We start from the raw sequence: 15,647 nt of genomic DNA, 5'->3' as shown, positions 1-15,647 counted from the left end.
TCTCATACTCAGCACTGGTTGGGAGGGCCAGGTGGTGCTGCTGTTGCTTGTGTGCAGTGCGTCTCTGTTGCGCCACGCTTGATCATCTCGAGGGTGGAATTCCACCGTGTTGGAACATCTTGCACGAGCGGCTCCTGAACTTGCTCAAGGGAGGTTTGCTGGACTTTCAGCTCGTCTGCGTTGGCCGGACTGTGTTTGAAATGTCCCACCATCTCGCAGTGACATCACAATCGCTCTCTGTACAACATGTGCGACACACGGCAGATGCTGGAAGGGCAGTATCCTCCCTGCGGCCGCCATATCAGGAGCGCTGTCTGTTCCAACAGAGCAGATTTTGTCAACTATCCCCCACAGATTAGCGACCTCCATAAACTGCCTAGCACAGGCTTCTGCAAAGTGGCGTTCTTCTGTTTTCATCACACCTAACGGCAGACAAAGTACATCGGCCTACACCCGAGCTAAAATATCAAGGTAAAAGTCATCACAGTTTGCTTACCTGGATTAAAACTTTAAACTGGATTAAAATTTAAAACTGGATTCAGACTTTAAACTGGATTAAAACTGAAGTGAATACCCCCCCCCCCCCGGTTCTGACCGTCCCACCCACCTTATGGACCCAGAAACAGACCGAGTGAGTTAGAACCCGCCTCAGGTCATAAAAGTGCACCTGTCTCCACCTGCTGGACTCTGAGGGAACTGCACGTCCCCTTTAACACTGTTGGAGCTCAATAAGAGGAGGACAGCTGAGAGACCAAGTGAAACTTTATTAACACAACAGAGCTACTGAGCGCGCTCAGTGGGTGGAGAACTTGGGCAGCTGGTTCCCCAGGATGACGCGCCGCTCCACGCCGTCCTCGGAGATGGACGCCTGTCGGATCACCCCCCCGCTGGAGCCGTCCCTCTCCATGGCCAGAGACAGCGCTGCGCAGGAGAGACAGAGGTGAGACACAGTCAGTCAGAGCGCAGAGGACTCCAGCTCCCAGCATGCCTTGCAGCAGCAGCGTACCTGTAGCAGTGATCTCCAAACATTGCTCTTTGCTCATTCCCGGTTTGTAGTTGGAGTCCATGAAGCCGTAGATGTAGGAGCTGCCGCTGCCGCCCACCGACACCGGCTGCCTCACCATCATCCCACCAATGGGAACAGAGTACACCTGCGACAGGTGAGAGCGCCGTCAGCCTCACACCGGATTAAAACTACAACTTTTACATTTACACATTTTACATCAAAACTGGATTTAAACTGGATTAACAGTCTGATTTACACTGGATCAACACTCTGATTTAAACTGGATCAACAGTCTGATTTACACTGGATCAACAGTCTGATTTACACTGGATCTACAGTCTGATTTACACTGGATCTACAGTCTGATTTAAACTGGATCAACAGTCTGATTTAAACTGGATCAACAGTGATTTAAACCGGATTAAAAACATTTAAACTGGATCAACACTCGGATTTAAACTGGATCAACACTCGGATTTAAACTGGATCAACAGTCTGATTTAAACTGGATTTAAACTGGATTAACAGTCGGATTTAAACTGGATTAAAAACAGATTCAAACTAGATAAACAGTAATTTAAACTGGATTAACAGCAATTTAAACTGGATTAACAGTAATTTAAACTAGATTAACAGTAATTTAAACTAAATTAACAGTAATTTAAACTGGATTAATAGTAATTTAAACTGGATTAACAGTAATTTAAACTGGATTAACAGTTATTTAAACTAGATTAACAGTAATTTAAACTAGAGTAACAGTAATTTAAACTAGATTAACAGTTATTTAAACTGGATTAACAGTTATTTAAACTAGATTAACAGTAATTTAAACTAGAGTAACAGTAATTTAAACTAGATTAATAGTAATTCAAACTGGATTAACAGTAATTTAAACTGGATTAACAGTAATTTAAACTGGATTAATAGTAATTTAAACTGGATTAACAGTAATTTAAACTGGATTAACAGTAATTTAAACTAGATTAACAGTAATTTAAACTGGATTAATAGTAATTTAAACTGGATTAACAGTAATTTACACGTGCACGCGCAGATGCACACGTGCACGTGGCAGGTGTCTGCTCACCTGTCCGCCCTTCCTCCGGTCCCAGCCGGCCACCAGGATCCCAGCCGTCAGCTCCTCCCTGTAGCGGTAACAACTCGCTCTGAACAGGTTGGCGGCCGTCTCCACCAGCGGGGGCTCGTCCAGCTCGATGCTGAGGGGGCGGAGTCACAGGTAAACGCAGGTGAGTTTTAACTCAACCGGACGATGGAGCTGTTGATCAAACTGCGAGTTACCTGTGGAAACCCAGCTGGTAGGCGACGACGTCAGCGATGGCCTGAGTGTCAGCGGCCGACCCCGACCTGCAGGAACACAGAACGCAGGTCATGTGACCACACTCACCTGGTTCACCTGGTTAAACACGGGACAGACTTTCTGAGGTCACCAGTTCAGCCACAGAAACATCAGCTGGTTAGCTCTTAAAGCCGAGAGCTTCGAGTAGGACGCCGGAGCTCAGAGAGAGAACATAAAGCAGCCAGTTCACCTCAGAACTCTGTGGGCTGGTTAGCTCTTAGCTGGTTAGCTGTTAGCTGGTTAGCTGGTTGGCTCTTAGCGGGTTTGGACTTAGCTGGTTAGCTCTTAGCTGGTTAGCTGTTAGCTGGTTAGCTGGTTGGCTCTTAGCGGGTTTGGACTTAGCTGGTTAGCTCTTAGCTGGTTTGGACTTAGCTGGTTAGCTCTTAGAAAATTGTTCTACGGGGTTCCTTAAAAACACTCCAAGTTGTTCTGGAACACCTGATAAATAAATCTGACCTCCTACAGAGTGACAAGATGAAAATGGATCTCCTCTGAAGGAGCCCGGCGGGTTCTCCTCTGAAGGAGCCCGGCGGGTTCTCCTCTGAAGGAGCCCGGCGGGTTCTCCTCTGAGGGAGCCCGGTGGGTTCTCCTCTAGAGTTAGAACCCGTTAGGTCTTACAGAGTTAGAACCCGTTAGATCTTACAGAGTTAGAACCCGTTAGGTCTTACAGAGTTAGAACCTGTTAGATCTTACAGAGTTAGAACCCGTTACATCTTACAGAGTTAGAACCTGTTAGATCTTACAGAGTTAGAACCCGTTACATCTTACAGAGTTAGAACCCGTTACATCTTACAGAGTTAGAACCCGTTAGATCTTACAGAGTTAGAACCCGTTAGATCTTACAGAGTTAGAACCTGTTAGATCTTACAGAGTTAGAACCCGTTACATCTTACAGAGTTAGAACCTGTTAGATCTTACAGAGTTAGAACCCGTTACATCTTACAGAGTTAGAACCCGTTACATCTTACAGAGTTAGAACCTGTTAGATCTTACAGAGTTAGAACCCGTTAGATCTTACAGAGTTAGAACCCGTTAGATCTTACAGAGTTAGAACCCGTTAGATCTTACAGAGTTAGAACCCGTTAGATCTTACAGAGTTAGAACCCGTTAGATCTTACAGAGTTAGAACCCGTTAGATCTTACAGAGTTAGAACCCGTTACGTCTTACAGAGTTAGAACCCGTTACGTCTTACAGAGTTAGAACCCGTTAGGTCTTACAGAGTTAGAACCCGTTAGATCTTACAGAGTTAGAACCCGTTAGATCTTACAGAGTTAGAACCCGTTAGATCTTAGAGTTAGAACCCGTTAGATCTTACAGAGTTAGAACCCGTTAGATCTTACAGAGTTAGAACCCGTTAGATCTTACAGAGTTAGAACCCGTTAGATCTTACAGAGTTAGAACCCGTTACGTCTTACAGAGTTAGAACCCGTTAGATCTTACAGAGTTAGAACCCGTTAGATCTTACAGAGTTAGAACCCGTTACGTCTTACAGAGTTAGAACCCGTTACGTCTTACAGAGTTAGAACCCGTTAGATCTTACAGAGTTAGAACCCGTTAGATCTTACAGAGTTAGAACCCGTTACGTCTTACAGAGTTAGAACCCGTTACGTCTTACAGAGTTAGAACCCGTTAGATCTTACAGAGTTAGAACCCGTTAGGTCTTACAGAGTTAGAACCCGTTAGGTCTTACAGAGTTAGAACCCATTAGGTCTTACAGAGTTAGAACCCGTTAGGTCTTACAGAGTTAGAACCCGTTAGGTCTTACAGAGTTAGAACCCGTTAGATCTTACAGAGTTAGAACCCGTTAGATCTTACAGAGTTAGAACCTGTTACATCTTACAGAGTTAGAACCCATTAGGTCTTACAGAGTTAGAACCCGTTACATCTTACAGAGTTAGAACCCGTTACATCTTACAGAGTTAGAACCCGTTACATCTTACAGAGTTAGAACCTGTTAGATCTTACAGAGTTAGAACCCGTTACATCTTACAGAGTTAGAACCTGTTACATCTTACAGAGTTAGAACCAGTTAGACCTTACAGAGTTAGAACCCGTTACATCTTACAGAGTTAGAACCTGTTAGATCTTACAGAGTTAGAACCCGTTAGACCTTACAGAGTTAGAACCCGTTACATCTTACAGAGTTAGAACCTGTTAGATCTTACAGAGTTAGAACCTGTTAGATCTTACAGAGTTAGAACCCGTTACATCTTACAGAGTTAGAACCTGTTACATCTTACAGAGTTAGAACCTGTTAGATCTTACAGAGTTAGAACCCGTTACATCTTACAGAGTTAGAACCTGTTAGATCTTATAGAGTTAGAACCCGTTACATCTTAGAGAGTTAGAACCTGTTAGATCTTACAGAGTTAGAACCTGTTACATCTTACAGAGTTAGAACCCGTTACATCTTACAGAGTTAGAACCCGTTACATCTTACAGAGTTAGAACCTGTTAGATCTTACAGAGTTAGAACCCGTTACATCTTACAGAGTTAGAACCCGTTAGGTCTTACAGAGTTAGAACCCGTTAGGTCTTATAGAGTTAGAACCCGTTAGGTCTTATAGAGTTAGAACCCGTTACGTCTTACAGAGTTAGAACCCGTTACGTCTTACAGAGTTAGAACCCGTTAGGTCTTACAGAGTTAGAACCCGTTACATCTTACAGAGTTAGAACCCGTTACATCTTACAGAGTTAGAACCTGTTAGATCTTACAGAGTTAGAACCTGTTAGATCTTACAGAGTTAGAACCCGTTACGTCTTACAGAGTTAGAACCCGTTAGATCTTACAGAGTTAGAACCCGTTACGTCTTATAGAGTTAGAACCCGTTAGGTCTTATAGAGTTAGAACCCGTTACGTCTTACAGAGTTAGAACCCGTTACATCTTACAGAGTTAGAACCTGTTAGATCTTACAGAGTTAGAACCCGTTACATCTTACAGAGTTAGAACCTGTTAGATCTTACAGAGTTAGAACCCGTTACATCTTACAGAGTTAGAACCTGTTAGGTCTTACAGAGTTAGAACCTGTTACATCTTACAGAGTTAGAACCTGTTAGATCTTACAGAGTTAGAACCTGTTAGATCTTACAGAGTTAGAACCCGTTAGATCTTACAGAGTTAGAACCCGTTAGATCTTACAGAGTTAGAACCCGTTAGATCTTACAGAGTTAGAACCCGTTACATCTTACAGAGTTAGAACCCGTTACATCTTACAGAGTTAGAACCTGTTAGATCTTACAGAGTTAGAACCTGTTAGATCTTACAGAGTTAGAACCCGTTAGATCTTACAGAGTTAGAACCTGTTAGGTCTTACAGAGTTAGAACCCGTTACATCTTACAGAGTTAGAACCCGTTAGGTCTTACAGAGTTAGAACCCGTTAGGTCTTACAGAGTTAGAACCTGTTAGGTCTTACAGAGTTAGAACCCGTTACATCTTACAGAGTTAGAACCCGTTAGGTCTTACAGAGTTAGAACCCGTTACATCTTACAGAGTTAGAACCCGTTAGATCTTACAGAGTTAGAACCCGTTAGATCTTACAGAGTTAGAACCCGTTAGGTCTTACAGAGTTAGAACCCGTTAGATCTTACAGAGTTAGAACCCGTTAGGTCTTACAGAGTTAGAACCCGTTAGGTCTTACAGAGTTAGAACCCGTTAGGTCTTACAGAGTTAGAACCCGTTAGATCTTACAGAGTTAGAACCCGTTAGGTCTTACAGAGTTAGAACCTGTTAGGTCTTACAGAGTTAGAACCCGTTACATCTTACAGAGTTAGAACCCGTTAGGTCTTACAGAGTTAGAACCTGTTAGGTCTTACAGAGTTAGAACCCGTTACATCTTACAGAGTTAGAACCCGTTAGATCTTACAGAGTTAGAACCTGTTACATCTTACAGAGTTAGAACCTGTTAGATCTTACAGAGTTAGAACCTGTTACATCTTACAGAGTTAGAACCCGTTAGGTCTTACAGAGTTAGAACCCGTTAGGTCTTACAGAGTTAGAACCCGTTAGATCTTACAGAGTTAGAACCCGTTAGGTCTTACAGAGTTAGAACCTGTTACATCTTACAGAGTTAGAACCTGTTAGGTCTTACAGAGTTAGAACCCGTTAGGTCTTACAGAGTTAGAACCCGTTAGGTCTTACAGAGTTAGAACCCGTTAGATCTTACAGAGTTAGAACCCGTTACATCTTACAGAGTTAGAACCTGTTAGGTCTTACAGAGTTAGAACCCGTTAGGTCTTACAGAGTTAGAACCCGTTACGTCTTACAGAGTTAGAACCCGTTAGGTCTTACAGAGTTAGAACCCGTTACTTCTTACAGAGTTATAACCAGTTACATCTTACAGAGTTAGAACCCGTTAGATCTTACAGAGTTAGAACCCGTTACATCTTACAGAGTTAGAACCTGTTAGAGCAGGAGGAGGACTGACCTGCAGCAGAAGATCCGGTCGTGGATCGGGGTCAGCTTGTCCGTGACTCTGTTGGCGATGTACGCTCTGATGGACGGACAGACGGACGTTAATAACCTGACAGTTTTAACAGTTAATTTCCAGTGTATCTGATGTTCTCACCCTGTGGTGGTGCGGGAGTCGGCTCCAATCACCACTCCTCCATCATACTCCACCGCCATGATGGTGGTCTGACGCACGGGAAACAAAAAGGTTAGCAGAATGACCAGCACTGTGTTTTTAAACTGGACCTAAACAACAGGGAATTAGCCTTTTCCTTCATCTCTTTACTCCCATTACCGGACACGCTGCCACAAACACATTAAACCCCGTATTCGGGTTAGGGTTAACCCTCATCTGAAGCCTTTCCATGTTATTTAATCAGGTGAGCCAATTATCGGACAGATCTGTTTCTATTATCTGGATTAACAGTAATTTAAACTGGATTAAAGGGCCGTGTATACTCTCGCAGCAGTGTGTCGCAGACATGACGCAGTTATTTTTGATTTATGCCCAATTTTGAAGCGCGGTCTGCGCTATGTTAATCCCACGCCACAACGCAAGAGGGACAATCACGAACAAGCTAGGATTGTGGGTGTGGTGGGTGGCGTGTTTCTCTTCCGGTTACGGAGGTCATTCAACAACAACGGCGACTGGACGAATGCGCACTTTGATTGAGATGCAGCTGATCGATCTAGAAATAGAAGAAATATTGCTACTACTGGAAATGGCAGAGAGGCGAAAGAAGCGTCACGGTTAGCACGGTTAGCGTCACCATTAGCCGGTTAGCAAACCGGAAATACGCATAGTGTAGAGCAGATGTAGAGTTGACCAATCAGAGGCCTCCTTTCTCTCCTCCCTGCGACGATATCTGCGGCACGTCTGCGGGGAGTAAAGGGCAAATTATACTTCTGCAACTGCACACATCAATTGTCGCTTGGGTCTGGTCGCGAACCAGTTTTGCTGTTATGCATCTGCTAGCCTGATTAACATAGACTTTCAAATCTCTTCGAGATTCTGGTCTGACCAAGACCATAACGAATACGATTCGAAATGGCCTGGTCAACCCGCCTCCCTCGGGTTGCTACTGGTTGTGGCCAGAAAAGGCTGTGCCTAAGCTTAAGCCAATCACACCACTCTTTCCTCTGACGTATGATTTAGCTACCAGCGGGGCTAACTGGTAGATTAAACTCTTACCAAAGCCAGTAGGGAGCAAGGCGAAAACGTCTTTCCTGTCAAGAAATGATTCAAGGGCTGTTCTTTGCTCGATTTTTAACGAGAATCTCCCGTCGAACACTTTCATTACAGCATCTACAGCAGTGTCAAAAGCTTGACGCTGCTCCATGTTGATATTGAATGAAGCGCTTCCGTGTACAATCCATGGGTTGAGTGGCAGTTCAACCACGTCACTACCTTGAACCCGCCTTGGTTGCCGCTGCTCAAAGTTGATTGCTTCCCGACAAAGTGGGTGGAGTTCCCATTTTTTCGGGAACTCGAATCCACCTGAATGAGCAGTTGGCCTGAGTAAGTGTAGCAGAGCCGAAGGTGTTGCGTCACTGCGAGGGCGGAGCCTGGGTATGCATCTGCGCCCTCGGTCTGGAATTTCTAGGGACGCACAGCAGTATCCCCCCAAAAGTATTCGAGAACTCGCGAGAATTTCGGTGGGCGGTGACGAGAACTTCCAGGGCTCCAGACTAATTTTTTACACTGGTTGCACTGGTGCGCCTAACTTTTTTTCTTAGGTGCACCAGCACAAAAGTTAGGTGCACCCAAATTTTCAATCGCATTGCATTTAACACCGCAGTTTTACAGGTTCACTTTATTTATTTTAAAATCGCTGTCCATATATGTCTATTAACTAGCAATCTGGTCAAAATAAAGTTCTTTATTTGAAGCACAATTCTACAAACTTACTGAACTTAACTTACTAACTACTTACTGAAAATTACTGAAAAAGTGTTGGTGCTTAAAGTGCTTCACTGACCTGAAATTTAAACTTAAATCATCTCAAGATAAATGAAATAAAAAGAAAATCTAAATTAAAATTGCAAGGGTTTTAAGGGCTTCAAACTGAACATCTCATGGCTCAATGTCTTATGGACAATGCTCCATTGCAGTCACATAACCCTCGGATGGCCAACTCCTGTAGTTGCAGTGTTTCCCACACATAGACTAATTCGTGGCGGTGCGCCACAGATTAAACACCGGCCGCCACATATTGCGTTTCGTTATTATTATTTTTTTAACGCTTTTTAAAAAATACTCGTATTCGTCAAGCTGCATTTCCTTGCTGCTCTCCCTCCGTCTCTCTGTCCCTCGCGTCTCTCTCGCATAGCCTACTCACACACACAGCCCCTCCCCTCCGTGCTTCCCTGGAAGCTTGCTAGCTTCAGCGTCGCGTTAGATTAGCTCTATAGCTCTGGCTCAACCGAAAGAAGACGGCTGGCGAAATTCACGAAAGGTTGGTATCACGTGCACCTTTATAAAATCACACATTAAAAAGTCCTATAAAAATATTTTATATTTTGAATACAATGTTGTCCCGACCCGACCCATAGCAAACACGCGATTACGCCTTCTTTATAAAGTTAACTAGTCGCAAGTTTGCCGTAAAAAAAAAAAAAAAATGTAGTTGGGTTGTCGAGGTCTAAACACTAGCAGCTGTGAATCAAATAAAGTAGTTTTTTAAACTCTTACACTGAATGTTTGCTGCTTCAATCCAGATGAGTATTGAAAAATATTTTCTTCGATTGAAAGAGAGACGTGCGTGTTGAGGATGAGGAGCAGCCTGAACCGGAGGTATCAGTCTGAAACAGCTGAACAGTCCCACCAGTGTAATTAATGTTATTCATTTGTTTACAATGAAGATGTGAAAATCTGCAGATAAGCCGCACCTGTGTTACCCACACAGGTGTCACACATCCTCACGTCCCCCATCATTTTCCTTGATGGAGAAATTATCCAGGTTCTTAACTCCCAATGTGACATATATGTCACATTGCAGATGTCTGACAGTGGGGGGGGGTATTCTGGAAAAAAATTGGTCTATTTAGTCTGTTATAACCCCCTTAATTTTAATTTAAGTAGAAATGGGTCTGGGTTCTTATGGGTTAATACAATAAAGTTCTGTGTAACCAATTATTAACGAAGGAATTATTTTGAAGAATTTTTTACACCCCCCCCGTGGCCCACCACCACCACACATTGCCTTCACATCTGTGGGAAACACTGAGTTGGGTTAAATATATATATCAGTATATTCACCGGTCTTCCTCTCCTCAAGATTAGGCCGTACACACCGACACATTCCTGAACGATCAGGTGCTTTCAGCTGCTGCTGCCGCTGAAAGGCAGCGGGGACACTGAGCAGGTGATGTGTTTCATAGATGCGTTGTGCTTTTTCAATTCGAAATGTATTAGAACCAGTCACAAATGCACTATTACCACACTTTACAGTACACACAGTGCATTATATTATCGGCTTTACTGCATCTTAGCCAGGGAAACTGCTCAAGCCACTCTCTTACAAATGTATACACTTTACCCCTTTTAATTTGAGTTGGTTCTGGCTCGGAGTCGATCGTATGTGGCTCATTATCTGATGCTAGCTCCGGATGCTAGCTCATTATCTGATGCTAGCTCTGGACCTGGGCTTGACATAACGTGGGAGGTTGATGGCTCCGTGTCAGAGCATTGGTTGTGATTATTTTCGGACGAATCAGGCCTTAACTTAACCAAAAAGTTGTCAATCGTTCTTTTCATCTTATCACCTGCGGCTACATCCACTGTTTATCTGACGGCCGAGGTTCATCACCTCTCTTGTCTGTCTTTTTTTCCCCCTCGAACGGGTGGTTGCACCGGTGCACCCTGAGATTTTTTTTAGGCGCACCATTGAGAAAATAGGTCGCATCTGCGAACAAATTGGTCGCACTCTGGAGCCCTGACTTCGGCGGCGCCGGCGGAAGTGTTTATCTTTCAAAACAACAATGCAAGATATGGATCTGGAGTTGCTCGACATCGAAGAAGAACAGCTTCTTTTATTGGAGTTGGCGAAAATGCAAAGGAGGAAGCGTAGGTGGTCACACAGACAACCGGAAAGGCACACCAAGGACCAATCACAGCTGCTTTTTGTCTGCGCACTTCCGCTTGAGCTCTGCGTGGGTTTGCGTCCGTCCGACGTGTAGTCAGGATTTTTTTGAGGTGCGCGACGACGGGTGCCTCTGCGCGGGGGGCGTGGTCGCGCAGACAGATTTGACGGTTGCAGAGGCTATGCGTCGAAAGCATAAACCGCCCTTTACAATTTTGGGGAGGTGCACCAGAGTGTCTGCGTGGGGGGGGGCATGTCTGCGTTAACTGCGACACACACGCAGACGACCTGGTTTCCGACCATAAACCGCCCTTAACAGTCTGATTTAAACTGGATTTAAAAACAGATTTAAACTGGATTAACAGTAATTTAAACTGGATTAATAGTCTGATTTAAACTAGATTAAAAACAGATTTAAACTCTGATTTAAACTGGATTAACAGTCTGATTTAAACTGGATTAAAAGTCTGATTTAAACTGGATTAACAGTCTGATTTAAACTGGATTAACAGTCTGATTTAAACTGGATTGACAGTCTGATTTAAACTGGATTAACAGTCTGATTTAAACTGGATTAACAGTCTGATTTAAACTGGATTGACAGTCTGATTTAAACTGGATTAACAGTAATTTCAACTAGATTAACAGTGATTTAAACTGGATTAACAGTCTGATTTAAACTGGATTAACAGTAATTTAAACTGGATTAACAGTAATTTCAACTAGATTAACAGCGATTTAAACTGGATTAACAGTCTGATTTAAACTGGATTATCAGTCTGATTTAAACTGGAATAACAGTCTGATTTAAACTGGATTAATAGTCTGATTTAAACTGGATTAAAAAACAGATTTAAACTTGATTAACAGTCCGATTTAAACTGGATTAAAAACAGATTTGAACTTGATTAACAGTCTGATTTAAACTGGATTAACAGTCTGATTTAAACTAGATTAAAAACAGATTTAAAGTGGATTAACAGTCATTTAAACTGGATTAATAGTCATTTGGAACTGTTTCTATTATCCCTGTCCGACAATGGAAATTGTTAGCAACCGTTAGCTCGCAAGCCCGTTTCAAGCGCGCTTTAAAATCCTCATCTGGGTCCTCGGTGTGTTTCAGACCGTCAACTAAAACTGAAAGTAGTGGGGTTCTGATTCCTGCTGGTCTGGACCTCCTTTTTAAATGAAACTGAGGTTTAACGGGAGTTAACGGGAGCTAACGGGAGCTAACGTTAGCCGCCGTTAGCTCCCCCAGAACTGCTGTCTCATTCAGCCGCCGTCTGCTTATTAAAACCTTCCCAACCGGACAGAACCGGGCCCAGTCCGGCCCGCTTGCCCCACAGCCCTTCACTCACCCCGGTGCTAACTTCCTGACCGAGCCAATCGGGGACCATGTCGTTTTTAGAAGAAATTTGCTGTCCGAACATCGGCATCATAGACGCTACTGCCGCCATCTTTTCTTTATTTGATGAACCGACACGAGCAGAGCTGCCCGTTGATGCCGCTTGGATTTATCTATTTTTACACAACGAGCGAAGGAGTTTAGCTTCAGACTAAAATCACAGAAAATAGTGTGGACTTTATTTGTACGTCATATTTTAGTATTCAGTGGTCTTGCATCTAAGAAACAAAAATGTAACTTTGTAGAATTCTACGAAAGAAGTTGTTCTGGCACCTTAGCGGACACCTCTACAGTCGGGTCCTGCCACAGACAGGAAGGAAAGGTAAACACTTGCCGATATAAACATTTTTTGAATTGCCATATTTTTAAAGGTTTATTTGTTAATATTTTGCATCTAAATGTTGCACCGTTCATCTGTTGGACTAAAGTGTTCAGTTTAAGTTGGATTTTAACTGATTTAAGTCATTTCTTTCTGTCTGGTGTCGTCTGAATGTTCCGATCAACCAGACTCCATTTAAAAAACGTCCAATTTTAACTCACCTATAGCAAAACATTATCTTTTTCATAGAAAATATCGGAGATCCTCTTCAGTTTGGCTAATGTCATCATAGTTATTGATTAGGCGTGAATGTATTGATTTTATTTTTTGTTTGTGTGTTTGTGCCTCAGATGACGGTTCACAACTTGTACATCTTTGACCGCAGTGGAAACTGTTTGTACTATAATGAGTGGAACCGCAAGAAGCAGGCGGGGATCTCCAAGGATGAGGTGAGGAGCACAATGTAAACAAACAAACAAACAAATAAACAAACAAAGTGTGTGTGTTGCGGTAAACAGTGTGTGTTCGTGTCTCTGCAGGAGTACAAACTGATGTACGGGATGCTGTTCTCCATCCGCTCCTTCGTCAGCAAGATGTCTCCTCTGGACATGTATCCGCCAAACAGCTGTTTACCTGTTAGTTTGTTTACCTGTTAGTTTACCTGTTAGTTTGTTTACCTGTTAGTTTACCTGTTAGTTTGTTTACCTGTTAGTTTACCTGTTAGTTTGTTTACCTGTTAGTTTACCTGTTGGTTTGTTTACCTCTTAGTTTACCTGTTGGTTTACCTGTTAGTTAGTTTACCTGTTGGTTTGTTTAACTGTTAGTTTACCTGTTAGTTAGTATAACGTTAGTTAGTTTACCTGTTGGTTTACCTGTTAGTTGGTTTACCTGTTAGTTAGTTAGTTGGTTTACCTGTTTGTTAGTTAGTTAATTGGTTAGTTAGTTAGTTAGCTAGTTAGTTAGTTTACCCGTTAGTTTGTTTACCTGTTAGTTAGTTAGTTGGTTTACCAGTTAGTTTACATGTTAGTTAGTTAGTTAGTTAGTTAGTTAGTTAGTTAGTTAGTTAGTTTACCCGTTAGTTTCCCTGTTAGTTAGTTTACCTGATAGTTTACCTTTTGGTTTACCTGTTAGTTAGTTTACCTGACAGTTTACCTGACAGTTTACCTGACAGTTTACCTGTTGGTTTACCTGTTAGTTAGTTTACCTGTTAGTTTCCCTGTTAGTTAGTTTACCTGTTGGTTTACCTGTTAGTTAGTTTACCTGTTGGTTTACCTGTTAGTTAGTTTACCCGTTAGTTTCCCTGTTAGTTAGTTTACCTGTTAGTTTACCTGATAGTTTACCTTTTGGTTTACCTGTTAGTTAGTTTACCTGTTAGTTAGTTTACCTGACAGTTTACCTGACAGTTTACCTGTTGGTTTACCTGTTAGTTAGTTTACCTGTTAGTTAGTTTACCTGACAGTTTACCTGACAGTTTACCTGACAGTTTACCTGACAGTTTACCTGTTGGTTTACCTGTTAGTTTCCCTGTTAGTTAGTTTACCTGTTGGTTTACCTGTTAGTTAGTTTACCTGTTGGTTTACCTGTTAGTTAGTTTACCCGTTAGTTTCCCTGTTAGTTAGTTTACCTGTTAGTTTACCTGATAGTTTACCTGTTGGTTTACCTGTTAGTTAGTTTACCTGTTAGTTTCCCTGTTAGTTAGTTTACCTGTTGGTTTACCTGTTAGTTAGTTTACCTGTTGGTTTACCTGTTAGTTTACCTGATAGTTTACCTGTTGGTTTACCTGTTAGTTAGTTTACCCGTTAGTTTCCCTGTTAGTTAGTTTACCTGATAGTTTCCCTGTTAGTTAGTTTACCTGTTGGTTTACCTGTTAGTTAGTTTACCCGTTAGTTTCCCTGTTAGTTAGTTTACCTGTTGGTTTACCTGTTAGTTTACCTGATAGTTTACCTGTTGGTTTACCTGTTAGTTAGTTTACCCGTTAGTTTCCCTGTTAGTTAGTTTACCTGTTGGTTTACCTGTTAGTTTACCTGATAGTTTACCTGTTGGTTTACCTGTTAGTTAGTTTACCCGTTAGTTTCCCTGTTAGTTAGTTTACCTGTTGGTTTACCTGTTAGTTAGTTTACCTGTTGGTTTACCTGTTAGTTAGTTTACCCGTTAGTTTCCCTGTTAGTTAGTTTACCTGTTGGTTTACCTGTTAGTTAGTTTACCCGTTTGGCAGCATTAGGCGGGGTACACCTGGACAGGTAACCAGTGGTGGGAGTTACCCAGAGAGAACTCACACACACTCCACACTTCTTTCCCTCCTTTTTCAGCTTCTTTCTTCTCTCCTCCTTTTCTTTCTCTCCTCCTTTCCATCCTTCCACCCGTTGCTGTGTGCGCTCCTTAGCGGCGTCCTCAGGAAGGACGGCTTCCTGTCCTTTCAGACCAGCAGGTATCGCCTTCATTACTACGAGACTCCGAGCGGCCTGAAGTTTGTGATGAACACCGACCTCTCTGTGAGCAACGCCAGAGAGACGCTGCAGCACATTTACAGCAACGTAAGAAGGTTTTCAGCATTTTGACCTCAACTGGTTCACATTATCAGCCTCCCAGGAAAGGTTAGAGGGAGCTGAGCCTCCCAGGAAAGGTTAGAGGGAGCTGAGCCTCCCGGGAAAGGTTAGAGGGAGCTGAGCCTCCCAGGAAAGGTTAGAGGGAGCTGAGCCTCCCAGGAAAGGTTAGAGGGGGCTGAGCCTCCCAGGAAAGGTTAGAGGGAGCTGAGCCTCCCAGGAAAGGTTAGAGGGAGCTGAGCCTCCCAGGAAAGGTTAGAGGGAGCTGAGCCTCCCAGGAAAGGTGAGAGGGAGCTGAGCCTCCCGGGAAAGGTGAGAGGGAGCTGAGCCTCCCGGGAAAGGTGAGAGGGAGCTGAGCCTCCCAGGAAAGGTTAGAGGGAGCTGAGCCTCCCAGGAAAGGTTAGAGGGAGCTGAGCCTCCCAGGAAAGGTTAGAGGGAGCTGAGCCTCCCGGGAAAGGTTAGAGGGAGCTGAGCCTCCCGGG

At 43.1% G+C, this 15,647-nt stretch overlaps 2 protein-coding genes across 2 annotated transcripts in view; one reads left to right on the top strand and one right to left on the bottom strand.

The window, feature by feature from the left end:
- Positions 1-744: 744 nt before the first annotated feature.
- On the bottom strand, positions 745-12,390 carry psmb6 (proteasome 20S subunit beta 6). Its single transcript, XM_075451317.1, has 7 exons — positions 12,257-12,390; positions 6,935-7,002; positions 6,794-6,859; positions 2,309-2,374; positions 2,097-2,226; positions 1,007-1,151; positions 745-921 (listed from the first exon to the last, which is right to left on the bottom strand). Exons 1-7 carry the CDS (start codon positions 12,353-12,355, stop codon positions 794-796), a joined length of 702 nt encoding a protein of 233 aa, XP_075307432.1. The 5' UTR covers positions 12,356-12,390; the 3' UTR covers positions 745-793.
- A 138-nt stretch (positions 12,391-12,528) lies between these two features.
- trappc1 (trafficking protein particle complex subunit 1) overlaps positions 12,529-15,647 on the top strand; it is a 3,700-nt gene continuing 581 nt past the window's right edge. Inside the window, exons 1-4 of the mRNA XM_075450862.1 lie at positions 12,529-12,625; positions 12,973-13,071; positions 13,162-13,232; positions 15,018-15,156. Of these exons, the coding sequence (XP_075306977.1) occupies positions 12,973-13,071; positions 13,162-13,232; positions 15,018-15,156 (309 nt within the window). The 5' untranslated portion in view covers positions 12,529-12,625. The remainder of the gene's footprint in view (positions 12,626-12,972; positions 13,072-13,161; positions 13,233-15,017; positions 15,157-15,647) is intronic.

This window comes from Odontesthes bonariensis, chromosome 19 (genome assembly GCF_027942865.1).
Source record: "Odontesthes bonariensis isolate fOdoBon6 chromosome 19, fOdoBon6.hap1, whole genome shotgun sequence".
Classification (NCBI taxonomy): Eukaryota; Metazoa; Chordata; class Actinopteri; order Atheriniformes; family Atherinopsidae; genus Odontesthes; species Odontesthes bonariensis.
The sequence above is the reverse complement of the archived record's forward strand: the minus strand, read 5'-3'. Positions and strand labels throughout refer to the sequence as shown.